We start from the raw sequence: 17,546 nt of genomic DNA on the forward strand, positions 1-17,546 counted from the left end.
AGGGAAGCCCACCAGCAAAGATGAAGAACTAATTTACCTCCAGCAAAATGGAAGAGACTGCCAAGTTCAACAGCCAGCAAAGAAAATGCTCAGTCCTCTTTTTATTATTTTTTTTTAATTGAGGTATAGCTGACCCCTCTTTTGTAAATCTAGTGACTCTTCTCACTAAGAGGTTGGGACTCAGTACAGACTGTCACCCCCCCTCCCTTAAAAAAAAAAAGTATTTATTTATTTATTTTTGGCTGCACTGGATCTTCATTGCTTCTCACAGCCTTTCTCTAGTTGTGGCAAGCGTGGGCTGCTCTCTAGTTACAGTGCTCAGGCTTCTCATTGCAGTGGCTTCTCTTGCTGCAGAGTTTGGGCTCTAGGACACCCAGGCTCAGTAGCTGTGGTGCATGGCCTTAGTTGCTCCATAGCATTTGAGATCTTCCTGAAGCAGGGATCAAACTTGTGTCCCCTGTACTGGCAGGCAGGTTCTTAACCACTGGACCACCAGGGAAGTCCCACCCCCTTCTCTTGATGGCACAGAGCTGAGTTATGTTGGCCATGGTCTTGCCATGTTGACTGTGATCACCAAACAGCAGGTCATGGTCTGGGTGACTTCAAATAAAAATGTCCTTTATAAGAGACAAGAAAAAACAGATAACACAGACCCTACCTACATGGAGGTAGACACTGCTATGAACCTTCTCTGGTCTTCAGACACTTGGCAATCAGTTAGGGTACCTCCTTCCACCTCTCCATCTCCTGATATGGTCGCAAGAACCAAACAAAGTCCATTAAATGACCATGAAAGAAGGGTTGCTACAACTGTTCATCTCAGAGACATATATGATGGTGACATTTTTATTATCACAGGAAGGATTTCTGGCCAGGTTTATATGTCTTTGTGTGAGAGTGTAAGGGGGTCTTTTCAGAGTTAAAGCTTTCAACACAGAAAGAGAGTGAAGGTAATTTTGACATGGACTGCCCAGTTATGGGAAGATGGCTCATAAGACAAATTGATTTAGCCTGCAGAAATTATCCTTAATTTCTCAGGATGAGGAATTACTGGAATAGTCAAAGTCCTCCCAGAAGAAGGGATTCATTTCTTACGATAGGAACTTAGGGATAACTTGGTTAGGTACTTAGGTAAACAGAGAGCACGGGCGGGGGAGAAGGGGACTCATATAGATAGGAAGCTCTGGACAATTAACCAAAATCTGCAATCACTAGCGGGAGCAAAATTGAATTGGACTCAAGATACTTGTTGAATGAAAAGTAATGACAGATTCCTGAGATGAGGAGGTGCCCTCTATAGAGTCAAGCAGGTAGTCTCTGGGGTCCCCACAGCCTCTGGGTCCCTCTCACTTTTTGGCCTCTCCTTCCTGGCCAGTGAAATCCCCAGGGAGCAGAGGCCATGGAATGGTGAAGTCCTGGGTTTGTCATGCAGGTTGCTTCTCTCCCGCTTATCCCCTGGCCACACAGAACCTTCCTCTCCATTTGTAAAGGTTGTGGAAAGGTGAGAGTATGGCCTAGACATGCCTCAAACCCCTTCCCTTCCTTCCATCTCTGCTTCTGCTCTTTCTCACCCAAACTATTGAATGCTTCTGCATTTTCCTCCTAAACCATCTCCCTGAGTGACCCCGAGAAGTCTCAGCTCTTGAGGTTTAAGGAAGCCCTCATTCTCAGCATCCATCTGGTATCCAGTCAACCCACTGAGTCCACTTACAATCAACACCAATGCTTCATAGTAAAGAATGAACAGCAAAAAAGTGTGGCTAGGACTTCATCCTGGAAAATGAGACATACACACACAGGCACATGTATATATATGCATATATGAAGTGATACATATATATTTAACACATGTTTATATATTGTATGAGACACATACATGCATGATTTAGGGTAAAACTGTAACTCTATACAAATTCTTCTACATAAGATGAATCAAGGGCTGGTTTTTGTCATCATTTTCCCCACCAAACTGGAAAAAGTGCTATACAATATATTTGAATTTCACAACCCAATTACAGGGATGAAGATGTTTGCAGAAATATTCAAAGACTTGATTAGTTTTCCCATGGGTCCCTCCTACTCCTTAGCTATTCAAAGCATTACCTTATGACACACTTTTACTTTAGGAACCATCTCTCATCAATTTTCTCTTCTCAGTTGTTAGCTGCCTTGATTCCACAGGAAGTCATCCACCAGTGGTTTCACATGTGATGGAGGAGGTCTTGAGGGTCACCTGCACAAACCTGATAAAATCCTGCATCTTTCCTCAGAATTGCCACTTCATTTTCCAGCCATGGGTGGTGCACTTTCAGCCATGGACAAGTACTGACAGACTAACCAGAAGCCAGCTGGGCTCAACAGGGTCTAGGCTAGTGTTTTCAGAGGGTGCTAAGTTTCTAAGTGTTTGGCTCAGGAGCAAATACATTCATGTTTTGATGATTCTCGCCACCCAGTATGGCCACATTAAAGTAAGGCCTTGAAAAATGAAGAGTTGGACAAGGAGGCCCTCTAGTCCCTCTAACACAGAGGTTGCTATGGTCTGAATGTTTGTGTCCCATCCCTCCACCCCTCAAAAAAAATTCATGTTGAAACCTCAATGTGCTGACATTAGAAGGTGGGGCCTTTAGGAGGTCCCCAAATGAATGAGATTGATACAAGAGAGGCACGAGAGAGCCCCCTTGCCCCAGTATACACCAAGAGGCTCCAACAAGAACTCAGAAACCCAACCTTGCAGACATCCTGATCTTAGACTTTCATGGAGCCTCCAGAGCTGTGAGAAATACATTTCTGTGGTTTATAAGCCAAGCAACCTATGGTATTTTGTTATATCAGCCTGAACTAATATACACCACCTTGTATTTTACATTGCAGTTGTGGACACATACACACACACATACACACACACACACACACCACACACACACACACACACACACTGTGATCTTAAGGTCTATATTAAATGCCAACAGCACAGAAGAAGAAACAAAGCATTGGGCGGTGCAGGGGAGAGGCAGCCGGGGTACGACCATGAGCATTTGCAGCGTCAAGATAGGAGCAAGACTCTTTAGAGCAAATAAGGGGAAAGTGCTTTCTGGGCAGAGAACACCATGTACAGAGTTCAAGGGTGTGGCCTGTGTGGCCTATTGAGGGACAGCTAGTAATCGCTGTGGGGCTCAGGCGACCTGGCGGCTGGAAGGACACAGATGGGTGGAGTCCAGGGAGGTAGACTAAGAGTCTGTTAGATGCAGCTCAGCGGGACACTACTGACACTTAGGCTGGCACTTTTTAGACTTGGGGGAGGGGGTGCTGTCTCTGTCCTGTGTCCCGAAGGTGTTAGCAGCATCCCAGATGCCAGGAGCACCTCCCTCCCTCACTGTAACAACCTCCAGACATTGCTATGTGTCTCCTGGAGAAAATCATCCCTGACCATGAACCGCTGCTGTAGCATCAGCTCCATGAGTGCAGGGAGGACCTAGAATAGGTGACCTGTGGCTATTCGTTGAATAAAAAAATGAAAGGAGCAGAGGCAAAAAGGTTGGAAAGAAAATGTCTGAATGCAGAGAAATAAGGAGTATTAATGAGATTATCATGGCGCTAGTCCATGGGGTAGCTACTAGTCGGACACAACTGAGCGACTTCACTTTCACGCATTGGAGAAGGAAATGGCAACCCACTTCAGTGTTCTTGCCTGGAGAATTCCAGGGACGGGGGAGCCTGGTGGGCTGCCATCCATGGGGTCGCACAGAGTCGACTTAGCAGCAGCAGCAGCAGTGCTAAAGAACCTGCCTGCCAATGCAGGAGATATATAGAGACTCAGGATCAGTCCCTGGGTCAGGAAGATCCCCTGGAGGAAGGCGTGGCAATCCAATCCAGTACTCTTGCCTGGAAAATCCCATGGCTAGAGGAGGCTTGCAGGCTACAGTCCATGGGTCACAAAGAGTCAGATACGACTGAAGCGACTTAGGACAGCAAGCATGCAATGAGATGACAAGACATTTTCAAGACGAGGGGACACAAGTTGAAGAAGCTCTCAGTAAATTCAGAGACAAATATCATGGCTGAGAGGGTCAGAGGTCAAGGTGGGTTTGGAGTTTGAAAAGAACGGGCGAGAGTTGAAGAGCAGTTAAGAAGTTAGGGGGACTTCCCTGCCTTCCAGTAGTGGGGACTTCACCATCCAGCACAGGGGGTGTAGCTTTGATCACTGGTTGGGGAGCTAAGATTCCATGTGCCTCTGGGCCAAACAACTAATATGTAAAACAGAAACAATGTTGTAAGAAATTCAATAAAGACTTTTAAAATGGTCCACATTAAGGAAAAAAAAAAAAGAATCTTTTAAAAAAAAAGCAGCTTGGAAACTGACCCCAATGTGAGACACACCCACTTCTGGACTCTGTGAAAGATGGTGAGGAGCCCATGGACTTACTGTTTGGCTTTAATAGTTATGTGTTACGTGAAAACCAGGAGAAAAAAGAAAACAATTTTCTAGTGATGGTAGTTACATAAAGTTTCATTTAAAGTGTATTTGTAAGAATGCTGATATTAGAAACTTAATAATGGAACAGATGGTATGAAGACAGGGCACGTTGTGAAGATGGCATGAAAATGATTGAAGTTTGGGAATAAAAGGTGCTGGCGCCCAGCTGCAGCTGGGGCACGTGACTCCACCCACTTCTCCTGCGAGGTCTGTCTCTGAGCCCTACAAAAGAACGAAGGGGGCTCTGCTGCCACCGGGGCTGGCTGCCAGTTGCCTCACTTCCCAGCCCCTGATCTGAGCCCAGGATGACAAGGCTCCACCCACCATCTCACAAGAAGAGCTACCTTCACAACCATGGGCCTCTGTTCTGAACACCTAAGCCCTCCACCCCCGCTTTAAATGTCCTCTACTTTTTAAAAAAATTATTGAAATATAACTGATTTACAATGTTGTGTTAGTTTCTGGCATACAGGAGGGATTCAGCTGTACATATATTCTTTTTCAGATTTTTTTCCATCATAGTTTATTATAAGAGATTGACTATAGTTCCTATGCTATACGAAAGCACCTTCTTGTTGATCTTCTAGTTATTTTCTGACTTGTGTTTTGGCTCAGCCAGGTGTGAAGCTTCTGGTTCGAAGGAATCCCCCACCCCACCCCAGGCACAGGGAAGGGCATGAGGCTCTGGGCATTGTGTGTCACTCTAGTAATTAAGTGCCATAAGAGCCAGTCACCTACTTAAACTTAAGTCAAATTAATGACCTGCTAAAGACTTCCCTGTTTCTGTGAGAGGCACGGCAAGTGACACAAGGCTTTCTCGTTGTTCAGTCACTGCAACGTGTCCAACTCTTTGCGACCCCATGGACTGCAGCACACCAGGCTCCTTTGTCCACTGTCTCCCAGAGTTGGGTCAAATTCATCATGTCCATTGAGTCGGTTTCCTCTGTGTGTTTCTAAGTGAGTCTTCAGCAGATAACCTATGTAAAGGTCCAGCTCTCCAAGTACAAGACGGTGTTACTTCCACACAGAAAAACACTTGGACCTAGAATCCTAGTCTTCCTTTCGCACTCCCACCCCCATCACTCCAGCTTTAGTGAGTAAAATCGATAGACTGACAGAGGGATAGGAAGATAGGCATCATTTAATTTTCACGACTCAAAAAAACCAGAAATCTTAGAACTAAGGGGTTGAATAACCTTCTCTAAAATAAACAGAATAGGGATCCTGGATGGTGAACAGCTTCAGGGATCTCCAGAAATAGCAGAGACAGACTGTTCCGTGCTGATGGGTCCCAAACCAGTATTTTAAACACCCAGCGACATTAACTTTGCATCTTAATGGAGGCTGAGGCACTCTCAGCAGCTGATAAAGTATTACCTCCCCAAGACTTCCCTCTAAGTACTATAGGTTTTGTTTTTAAAGTCCTGGGTACCACAAATTACACTTAGCAACAACCCAACCATATTATTTCCTTCCTGTCTAATGTAATTTTTCTGTTTCTTTTTATAAAGGACTTCGGCTATTTTAAAAAATTATCCTCACTCCTAAATTAACCTGACTTTTGTTTTTAACAATCGAATGAGCTAAGAACAAGAATGAGGCAGTGCTTCTAACTAGCTTCTAAGAAACTAGATGTAAACATTTTCCTACAGAGCCATCATTTAAAACGGTTAATTGTTCTATTAGAGGGTACAGGTTGTGGAGTGTGGTGGGGACCAGGAAGAGAGGACAAGCCACTGAAGGAGGCTCCTCTGTGGATGAAACCGCATGGCATTCCTTCCCACCAGCTCACCTCTTACTCAATCATTTATTCAACAAACAATGATTATGTAAGTACAGGGGGATTGCTGGACAAGTCTGGCAAGGCCCTCCCCATTAGGAGCTCACAGTCTAGTGGAAGCCAAACAGGTAAACTAGACGATTCCAGTAATTCATTCATTCCACGAGGAATTTTCATTTTTTAATAAATAACCATTGAGTCTTTACCGAGAATCATTATTGAGCAAGACAGGCAGGATCCTTGCACTCAAGAGCTTATGTTTGAGTGGAAGTTAAACAAACAAGATGATCTCAAAGAGTGAGAAGTGCTAAGAAAAATACAACAGGCTATGTAACAGGATCTAAGGCTAGAGGAACTGCCAAGCTGATGAAGGAGGGTGACGAATTATAAGGGCTCTCTGGGCGGGGGGTGGGGTGACACTTGAGCTGAGATCCATCCTTCAGCCCTGGGATTTCTTTGGAAGGAATGATGCTAAAGCTGAAACTCCAGTGCTTTGGCCACCTCATGCGAAGAGTTGACTCATTGGAAAAGACTAAGATGCTGGGAGGGATTGGGGGCAGAAGAAGGGGACGACAGAGGATGAGATGGCTGGATGGCATCACTGACTCGATGGTCGTGAGTTTGAGTGAACTCCGGGAGTTGGTGATGGACAGGGAGGCCTGGCGTGCTGCGATTCACGGGGTCGCAAAGAGTCGCACACGACTGAGCGACTGAACTGAACTGAACTGAGGAGGCGTTCCATCTCTTCCATGAGCGCTCGTGCTTCCTAATCTCCTAACCTAACACCCTCCTTCCACCGGACACTAATTGTGCTGCCTGATGTTAGCGTCTCCGGGTCTACCTTGCGTTACCTGCTCCCCGCCCAGGGGCAAAATCTCCGGAAGGCAGGTGCAATGGGATAGGAGATAGGAGGAAGCTCTTAATAGGTCACCATGAACATTTGCTCAAACACACAGGCGCAGTCAGCGTAAGCGGCCAGACTGAACCAGTCAACAGGCCTCAGAACCCCAGCCAAGCACGGGCCGGGAGGGAAAGCGGTGACGCGACCTGCCTGCGCGCCGAAGAACCGGCTGTGCTGGGCCCAACTCTGCCCTGAATACCGCGCTCCCGCCTACGCCCTCGAGGGGGCGGGCCGTAGGCCGTGTGTCGCGCCTGCGCAGTACAAAGCCCGCGCCTGCGGCCCCGAGCGCTGCCCTCGAACTGCGCCGGCGCGGTGCGCCTGGCGCTAAGGGGCGGGGCTCCGTTGCGCCGCGCGCAAGGCTGGGGCAAAACCCGGGCAGGGATAGGGCGTGGGGCAGCGCGTCGGGACGTCCCTCGCGTCGGGCCCGACGGCGCGTGCGCACTGGGTGGCCGGCTGGGCGGCTGAGGGGCGGGGCGGGGGCAAGAGTGGCCTCTTTGCCTCATTTGTGCCCTAGCGCCGCCCGGACACCGTGCTGGCCGCCGACACCATGAAGATCTGGACTTCGGAGCACGTCTTTGAGTAAGTTTGGGGTAGGAGCAGGTTGGCGGGGGTCACGGGGCACCTGGGGGTAGGAGGGTAGTTTGGGCCCGGAGTCGCGGCGAGGCCCCGGCGCACCTCAAGAAGCTTCCGGGCGTCGGGCCTAGTGTGGGGAGCTGGGCCCGAGCGCCTCGGAGCCCGGGGCGTGGGGTCCAAGGTCACGACCCTGGGGACACCTCAGAAATGGGCTCCCAGGGGACACGGCCGGACGGGAGGGGACTGGGGATGGGGCCCTTGCGGCCTTCCTCTGGGGGACGCGCCCTCGGGTGGCAGGGGCGGCGCCGAACACGAGGTCCTTGACAGCCCCGTAGCCCTGAGAATCCGGGAGAAAGGCGTGGGCTGTCGAGATTCTGGTCGCCCCGCCACCTTCAGGTAGAGTTTCTTAACCTCGGAATGTGGATTTAGGGTGAGATCAGGGGACCAGGAAGTGGAACTTTTCCAGCAGCTTCTTGCTTTGAGGAATTGCAATTTATGGCCTTGGAATTGGAGTCCAAGGTACAGCCCTGACTCTGACAAGCTGTGTGACCTTGGGAGTTACCCATTTCCGTCGTCTGAGACATGGAAGGTGACGGGTTGTCAGGGCCTGCCAGCACTGAGATGTCTTTGAGGCCATGTTCATTAACATCTCCTGGTTAAGGGGAAATGTTTACTAAGGAAAAAGGTCTTAAACCAGTTGGATGTTGGGAATTAAATTCTTTGCTGCTTCCACGATTCATTGTACAGAAGAACCATGCCTTGAATCACCTGTATCGTTTTTGCCTGAACGATTGTTGAGCAATTATTTCATCACTGTTAATTGACTGATAATTTTTCCTCTCACCGGTTTGAAATGCTGCCTTCATCCTAAAACACTGCTGTCACTTATAATTTAATCCATTTCTGAGCTGTCTGCCCTATTTGACTGATCTTGCTGTTGTTGCCACACTGTTTTAATTTTTATAGCTTTGGTAGTGTTTTAGTATGACCACTTGATTTAAAAACAAAACAACGTTTCTGAAGGCAATGTTAAAACAGGTTGTAGACTGTTTACATTCTTATCAAATCAGACACATGCAGGAGTTCGCTGGATCTTAGAAAGCAGAGAATGTTAGAATCAGAGGGAAGGTTTCTTTTCTCCCTGATGTTTACCATTTTTTAGGGGGGCGACCCTAAATTTGCAGTCTTTTTGATATTCTTTAACTAGGTCAAATTCTTCTTCTCTGTTTGAACCATTAGGATCATGGGTGGTTTCTTCTTGGCAGTTTTCTTCTGGGTTTAAATGCTTAAGTTCTTTCCACTGTGTCATAACTTTCTTCCTTAACACTCTTCTCCCTCGGTTGTTCCCCACCCCTCCTCTCCACTCATTCTGCCCTTTTCTTTAATGTTTCCCTCTCTTTTTCTCCTTCAGTGTAAATGCTCAGTGAAATTCTGCTATTGGCCTTCTTGCATTTCGTCAGAGATTCTTAATTTTTCTCTTGTTGCAGACTTCTCTGATATTTGATGAAGGCTCTGAGACTCTGCTCCCAGAACATCAACATACTCACATAAATGCTCTGCATGTTCTGGGAGAAGCCCTGATTCTCCCCAGATAATCTGGACTTCTTGATCAAGGTCCCAACTGATACATACACATTTCTAGCAGCCAAATCTGTACCTAGGGCTCCAGCCTCTCTTGACCTTCAAATCCTTATTTTCAGGTTTCAGCAATGTGTCTCTGCTCCAGTGTTCTGTGGGCTTTTCACACTCAGCATCCCTGAAAATGAAGTTGTTTATCTCCGCTCTCAAGTTTTACACTTTCCCTGTGTTCCCCATCTTAAGGATGTTACTAACCAGCATCTAAGTCGTCTTAAATGACTTTCTGTGTCTTTCCCATCTTTGAGTTGCCAGACTTCCTTCTGAGGACTAGCATGTAATTGGTATCTAGTTGAAGTCATTCATTGATTCTTACACCAAATATGAAAGCCCAGTAGGCACCAGGAGCTGTTCTTTGGATCGATTCCACTTTGGTAAATAATCAAGACATCATTGCTGCCTACAGTGAACAGTGTTCCCATGTTTTATAGGTGAAAAAACTGGACAATTCACTAAGCCATCACCAGTTCCACTGATTGACTGCCCTTTGGCACTATCTTTGGATGTCTTGCTGTGTGAAGTCTTTTCACATGATTACATTAATTCAGTTAAAATGAATTTCTGGGAGATTATTAATTGTAATATGTATCCTTTGTGATTTTTGAGGTAGACGTTTTTATAAAGCTAAGTCAACATCAGTGTTTTCAGGTTGGTCCAGAGAGGAGAGAAGTACTGAATTACAAATAACATACAACCATTCTGAAACCTTGCAATTGGTAATTTTTTAGAGGAGGTGGGGAAGAGATAAGTTCCAGGAAGCCAGCTATCCAGAGTCTCTGACGAGATGGAGACAGGGAAGGGCTCACTCATCTGATTCTCATTTTAGATAGTTTCCTTGGCAACAGTCAGAGTGCTTGGCCCCTATCACTTCTTTTTGTGAGGACTGTTTAGATTTGTGAAATAGCTTCGCTTGTATGCCTGCACTTAATGCTGAATAAGGCTTGAGATTAAAAATACAATGGGATTCATTTCTGTATAGTATAGCAAAAATGAAGGCATTAAGAGTAATGGTGGAGTGGGAGGGAGGTTCATGAGAGAGGAGACATGTATACCTGTGGCTGATGTATGGCAGAAACCAGCACAATATTGTAAAGCAATTATCCTTCATTAAAAGTAAATTTGTTTGAAAAAGAAAAATGGTATTGGTTGTCCAGGGTTTTGCAAAGCGAATGGAGTTGAGATTTTCCTTCTGTCCACAAAAAGTTATCAGGCTTAGTTCTCTGAAAAGTTGAAATAGATTAGTACCTATTTGTTTTGCTTTTAGAAAAATAAAAAGCCGTGCTGTGTTGTTTATCAGTAAGTGAAGTTTGAAACACCATCTCCAGATCTTATCTTTCCTTTCAGTGAAGACGTAGAATCAGTCACTTTTAATGTTCATTGTAATTAGTCAGAGGCTCACTTGAAAGGGGTATCTTTTGTATAAGTATATTGTTCAGATAAGCTGTGAAGAGAACAAATGCACATTATGTTGTAAATCACCCAAGTACATGTGTCTTTCCAGAAATATAAAGATGCTGCAAGTTCCATGATGATGCTGTTGCCATCTTAATCCTTCATAAGCAAAGGCTGATGAAGAGAAACTATTAGAAAATGGCACATTAGGAGTACCTTAGAAAACAAACAGTATATTGAGTGACCTTTTCAAAACAGATGTCAGAACCACTCCTTGGAGGAAAGTGAAGAATAAAAGATTGGCTGGAGGGGTCACGATTATTTATTACATTATTAGAGGCAAGTACATGTTTAATATGAATCAGTGATTCTTAGAAACAAAATTTACATGTGAGAGGATACTGGTGAGTGGAAAATATGACTCAGGAAACTACTAGAGTGTTCTATAGGTTATTTTAACCTTGCAGGCATCAGCTGTGACACATAGCCTATGTACCGAAAAAAAGAGTGAAATCTGTACATGTTCATAATGTAGACTGAGTCCCCTGAAATCATCTTCCGGTCAACATTTCAGAAAATAATTTTCTGTAGGCAAATTAAGTAAACTTTAATTCTAAGGAATAATTTGGTGAGTTATATAAATGGTTTAATTTATATGCATGTTGCTAAAGGTTTGATTTTTGATTCGTGTCTGCAGCCATCCATGGGAAACCGTTACAACAGCTGCAATGCAGAAATACCCAAACCCTATGAATCCGAGTGTGGTTGGAGTTGATGTACTGGACAGACACATAGATCCCTCTGGAAAGTTGCACAGCCATAGACTTCTCAGCACAGAGTGGGGACTGCCTTCCATTGTGAAATCTGTAAGTGTGCCTTTGTTCCTGAAGCAATGTGACTGCTGTAGAGAAGTTTTCTAAACCACATTATAATTTCAGATAGGTGGTGGGAGCCGATTCTGAATGTCATTTTTGCATCAGTTCAAATTGTATTATAATAAACTTGAGTTATGAGTGTATAATGAATTGGAAATATTATTACAGTCTTCATGAAGTCACCTGATAAAACCTTCTGAAGGAAGCCAGCTAATGCTCTGTGATCTGAAAGTTTTATTCTGCTTTTCCTACCTTGGTAACAGCTTGAGCTATGGCAGCTGGGATTTGGTGCTGGTGGTGAGCGGGCAGCTGCTGGGGTCAGTGGTGGTGCGATGTTAAGTGAGGCATAATCTCAGTTTGCCGTGGCCATGTTTGTTCCAAGATCTGGTGCTTCTGTCTGTACATTGGAAAATGTAATTCTATGTTCTTTCAAGGGAGCAGGTTTTAGGGATCCAGTCTATCATGATGGGAGAGAATCCTAGTATAAGGACCAAGTTATCTGTAGAAACTCTCTTCATAGAAGGTGGGCCCACGCAGAAAACAAAAGTACATGTTTTTCACCAGGAATGTGCTAATTGCTTCCTTTGTACGAACTACTGCACTAGATGATGTGGACAAAGAAGTGAGCAGGGTTGGGATGGGCGTGGGGTCAGAGCGTGGGAGTGCCCCTGGATGTGCCGTGTTACCTTTGTTGTGAAGTGGCTGGTTTTCTGCCTGGAGAGTAGAGCCACCACATCCTCCCCCTTGGACTGCACCAGGGAAACCCTGACAGACACTCTGAAGCTCTCCTTTCTCTCCATGTTTCCCGAATGTCAGGCTCACTGCTCCACGTCAACCTTGGCAGTTTCCGCATCCTGCCTTGTCCTGCATACGTTCTCAGCTGGCTGGTGGCTAAATTGTCTCTGCAGAGGGTTTTTGTGTCTGGGAGTCTCATCTTCTCCTTTAAGTGGGCCTCCTTTCTGATCTTTGTCTCATTCCTTGTGTTTTTTATGAAAACACATTTTTGGTTCAAAATACACATCTTTACCTACAAATAAAATTTTAATAACACTAGTTAAGAAATCCTCCTCTGATCACTAATTCCAAATGTTTTTACTTAGATTATTGGTGCAGCAAGAACCAAAACATATGTGCAAGAACATTCTGTAGTGGATCCCATAGAGAAAACAATGGAACTTAAATCTACAAATGTAAGTAACTACCCAGCTTAGTTTTTTCTTCTCTTGTGGTGGTGGTGGTGGTTTAGTCACTAAGTTGTGTCCAACTCTTGCGACCCCGTGGACCGTAGCCTGCCAGGCTCCTCTGTCCATGGGATTCTCCAGGCAAGAATACTGGAGTGGGCTGTCATTCCCTTCTCCGTCCCCTCTTGTAGTTGATATAAAAGTGGACATACACTCTTCAGCCTGGTCTAAGAAATTCGTACTCAGATGCTGGACCGACTCTGCCTGTTTGCAGCCTCAGTGCTCTAATGAGCCTGCCTGTTGCTTTCTAGGAGATAGCACTCAATAAAATGAATTTGGAATCAGTGTATATTATTACTATTATGGTGCTTTTGTCAAGTTTATTACTTTTTTAATAAAAAGCAATGAATATTGAAAACTTCTATTTACATAGTAATATCAAAGTGGTTTATATGCTGTTTTGCATATTTACCTAGCAAGATTTTGGTTTGTGAGTTAATTTGGGAAATGTTTTTAATCTTGATTCCCAACATTATTTGACTTTTTTTAATTCTGTAGATTTCATTTACAAATATGGTTTCAGTAGATGAGAGACTTATATACAAACCACATCCTCAAGACCCAGAAAAGTAAGTGAAAAGTATTTTAACAAGCTTATTTTACAATATATTTTAATTTTTCTTAAGTATGAAAGATGAAAATTAGTCATCCTGAAGCTATGCGAATGTGTTTTGTTCTAGAACTATTTTGACTCAAGAAGCCATAATTACTGTGAAAGGAGTCAGTCTCGGCAGTTACCTTGAAGGGCTGATGGCAAGTACAATATCATCAAATGCTAATAAAGTAAGTAAGGCTGCTCTCACTTAATGTCGGGGGTGGGGTACAGGCTTGTGGGATCTTAGTTGCCCAGGCCCCCTGTAATGGAAGCACAGAGTCTTAACCGCTGGGTCACCTGGGAAGTCCCTCCCTGCTTGCTCTTCTTCCTGGGTCCTTGTGAGCTGCCTGAGCCACTGCAGTGTGATGCCATGTGGGCTGTTACTGGGGTCTAGTGTGTTTGGGTTCACATTCCACCTGTAACTCTGACCAGCCTTTCATCTTGGGCAGTTAACTAAGTGAGCCTTTCTCTGCCTGAGTTTCCTATCTGTGAAGTGAAGACTAATTACCCACCTTTCAGGGTTGGGTGTGAAGAGTAAATGAGTTATCATGGGAAATCTGTGGCTGGGGGCCCAGTACTTGGGGACAGGGGGAGGCGAAGATGTGTGTTACTGTTTAAAGCATAGATTCTCAGCCTGTTTCTCATTATCATCTCCCTTCACCCCCAGATCCACTGTAGATATTTTCTCCTAACTATCCCCACCCTGAGAAATTATTTAATGCCAAACATTATGCCTACAGATGCAGAGATATATGGGTCTGCATCTGTGCTTTGTACGTTAAAAAAAATGAGATTTTTCCCCACTACCCCCCAACTAATTTTTGCCCTGTTGAGAATGTATGATTTAAAATAAAGTAAGTTTAGAGAAAGAGATGCCTAATGCACTGTTTTATAACGTGTAATATCATTCAGCAGTCCAAAGATATTCATAGATGCCTTCTCTATGTCAGGCAGAGTGCTAGGCTAGACTGGGGACACAGCGGGGAGCAAAACAAACGTGGTGCCTGCCCTCGTGGAACTAAGAGGAAGGCGACATTAATCATACAACACGGCATTAGGAAAGGAAAAGTACAGAAAGGTACGAGAGTGCTTCATGAGTGCTGAGTAAGTGGTGTTGCTGCTGAGTTCTGAGCGAGGGGTGGGTAGGCCGTGAGGGGTCTGCTAGGGAGTGGTCCAGGTGGAGCAGCTGCATGTGCAAAGGCCCTAAGGCCAGAAGCAGTCAGTGCTCCTCATTCTGTCCCTCAGGGAAGTGCACAGAGTGCCAGGAGAGAGGGGTTGGAGAGGAAGTTAGACCAGAGCCTCGGACAGGAATTTGGTGTAAAATATGGACATAAAAAGAGAAATGGAGCTTGACCTCACCATCAGAAGGGGGACTGTTCTAATCATAAAGTAAAACATCACTATCATTAATTGTAGATTCTTTTTAGAACATCTTTTGAAAACAAAAACCAGTTTTAGATCAAGCCAGTTTCTCAAAGCATTTGATATTTGGTAAATAACATTAAAGAAGAAAATACAAAGAGAAAAACTATCCTAGTGAGGTTTAGTTACGCTTGTTCCGCCCATTGTGACTTCCTGATGTACTACTTATGCATGCCTTTGCCCTCACTTGGTATCAGTAAACATACTGGATTTTTTTTTTAAGGGCCGAGAAGCAATGGAGTGGGTAATACATAAATTAAATGCTGAAATTGAAGAGCTGACAGCTTCAGCAAGAGGAAGCATACGGACACCAATGGCAGCAGCAGCGTTTGTGGAGAAATGATAATGGAAGTGGATAGATGGCACCCAGTTCCCCAGGTCTCTACAAGCTGGCAGTATATTTATTTGTTATTTAAAAAATACAACTCTATTTTAGGTAGAATTTTTTTTTTTTTAATAAGCTTAAGAAAAGCTATGTGACTTGATCAAACAGAGGTTCAGGGTTTCTAAATAAAAGGGATCAGCTGAAATTAGTATTGTCTGAAATGACTGATTTTGAGGATTCCAGTATTTATGCAAAATTTTAAGTTTTTTGAAAAGTATGCTTGGAAATTGCTATTGGCTGATGAAACCTCCTTAAGGTAGAATTTTAGAGCTTTTCATGCATTCGAACTTTACCTGGCTTTGGACCAACCGCAGAACCAAGCAGAGCCCCTTCTGCATACGCACGACCGCCCTGCTGCGGTAAACTTGGGAGAGCGTCCATGAGGGAACTCACTTTTAAAGGAGAAACTATCGTTTTAAAAAGACATTAATTGTATGAAATAATTTGCTCTGCTATAAACCGTTAAAAATCACAATGCGTAAATTTCATACTCAAATGACATTTTTTGGAGTAAAAATTATCACGAAAGTAATGACTCCAACAGAAGTACATTTTATTGTTATAAAGAGTACTGTACTGATTTGCCAAAGTTTTGTAACTTAGTAAAGGTATTACCTTCCTTGGATTTGTACTTTATGATTTAGTATGCTGTATCGTGGGCTGGTTATGTTAACTGAAAAAATAAAGTCATTACCAGAATTTTGCAGCGCTCTAAACTTAAACAGAAGAACAGCTGTTCATATCTTTTAGCATTTCACATTTGCCTAACTTATAAATTGCCATGTGTCAAAATCATGGTTCTGTAATTGCTAAAGCATGATATGTCAGGTTATTTGCATATAATTACTTTGTGAAGTAATTATGACCACAAAACATCTTTGTTACCTGAAGAGCTGTACATCATTTGAAATTACTCAAATGATGTCTTGATCTGAAGCATAAATCCCAGGGACTTAATGTTTTTAATAACACTGTGTCACTGCGGGGGATGGGGGTGGTGGAGAAGAAAAAATAATAGGGTGGGGGAAAAAAAAGCATTGGCCTAAAGCACCCTATGAACTGCTTTGCAGCTTTTATTTATAGGAAATCCTTGCTCTGGATGAACAGTCCAATATGTGTCTTTTGTAGCAGGCAATTAATTATCAACCACTAAGGAAGAATAACTATGATCCTTGGAATTGTTGCATACAGAGTACTGTTATTAAATGGTGATGAGCTCTTGCTTTTATTTCACAGTACTTAATGCTATAAACTTACAGTCAGTTTTCCTACAAAAGAAACTAGTTAATATAGGTACATAAACCACAAAAATCGTATAAAAAACTAGTGTTTTTCTACTTAAAATACTGTTTAGCTTGAGGCTATTTGTAAAAGCACATTAAAGCCAATAAGGTTTTTTATCATTTTTATGATATTTTTTACAATTCGAATAACATTTCAACTAAACAAAACATTGCTAAATATTGATATTTAATAAATTACCTTGTATAATTTCTGAAAATTATACTTGTTCTGGAAAGTGTCAGAATAGCCTAATGATAAAAAGATTTCTAAACAAAATGTTATCCTAACTTTTTAAATTCTAATAATTGTATAAATTTTCATTTTCCAGTGTAGTTACTTTTAGTAAAGTAGCTGGTAGTTAATGGCTTTTACCTGTTAAAATAAGCATTTGAGAGGACTGGAATACTGGTGTTCGTGGGTTAGAATTAAGGCTCTCAGACTGTGTAGCATATTTTTTAATATTAAAGGTGGATCTTATATGAATTAAGAAACGTCCTGTTAATAAAAACTTCCTTTTAACTATGATGTTTTTCCTGATTATAATTTCTTTCTAATAACTGCAAGGAGTAAAAGAAGTGTTTTATCCTTGTGAGAATCCGCCTAATGCCACGTGCTGGAGCCGGCTCAGCGCCCAAGGTTTAGATTCTAGGTTGGTCGGCCCTCCCTTCCTCCGATGTCCAGTCTAATTCCCCGGCCGGACTCTGCTGCCCAGTCTGGTTACCCACCCTGGGCCAGCCTGAAACCCCAGAACTCTCGAGGGTCGGCTCGCCATGGTTAACTGTTAACTCGGGACGGTCGTGCTGGCGCGTCGTCAAGGTCCGGACCCGGCTGTCGGGTCCAGGGGTGGGAAAGGGGTGGCGCGCCCAGAACACCGGCCTCGACGCGGTTCAGAGTCCCGCGCTCCCGGAGCCACGCGGTCACGCCTCCCCTCTAGCCCCGCCAAGGCTACTACGGAAACCCGCGGGGCACACCTGCACTGGCAACCGCAG

The 17,546-nt window shown here is 44.0% G+C and overlaps 1 protein-coding gene across 3 annotated transcripts; it reads left to right on the forward strand.

The window, feature by feature from the left end:
- On the forward strand, positions 7,498–17,082 carry PRELID3B (PRELI domain containing 3B). Of its 3 annotated transcripts, none has more exons than XR_001919039.1 (7): positions 7,531–7,734; positions 11,453–11,621; positions 12,731–12,820; positions 13,370–13,440; positions 13,552–13,654; positions 14,417–14,544; positions 15,112–15,292. XR_001919039.1 is itself a non-coding variant. In XM_018057607.1 (7 exons), exons 3-7 carry the CDS (start codon positions 11,484–11,486, stop codon positions 15,229–15,231), a joined length of 522 nt encoding a protein of 173 aa, XP_017913096.1. In that variant the 5' UTR covers positions 7,603–7,734; positions 10,865–11,094; positions 11,453–11,483; the 3' UTR covers positions 15,232–17,082. The 3 variants fall into 3 exon arrangements, 2 of the variants coding, with proteins under 2 accessions (XP_017913095.1, XP_017913096.1); XM_018057607.1 differs by lacking the exon at positions 14,417–14,544 and adding an exon at positions 10,865–11,094 and having other exon boundaries at positions 7,603–7,734; positions 15,112–17,082; XM_018057606.1 differs by lacking the exon at positions 14,417–14,544 and having other exon boundaries at positions 7,498–7,734; positions 15,112–17,082.

Source organism: Capra hircus, chromosome 13 (assembly GCF_001704415.2).
Source record: "Capra hircus breed San Clemente chromosome 13, ASM170441v1, whole genome shotgun sequence".
In the NCBI taxonomy this organism is placed as follows: domain Eukaryota; kingdom Metazoa; phylum Chordata; class Mammalia; order Artiodactyla; family Bovidae; genus Capra; species Capra hircus.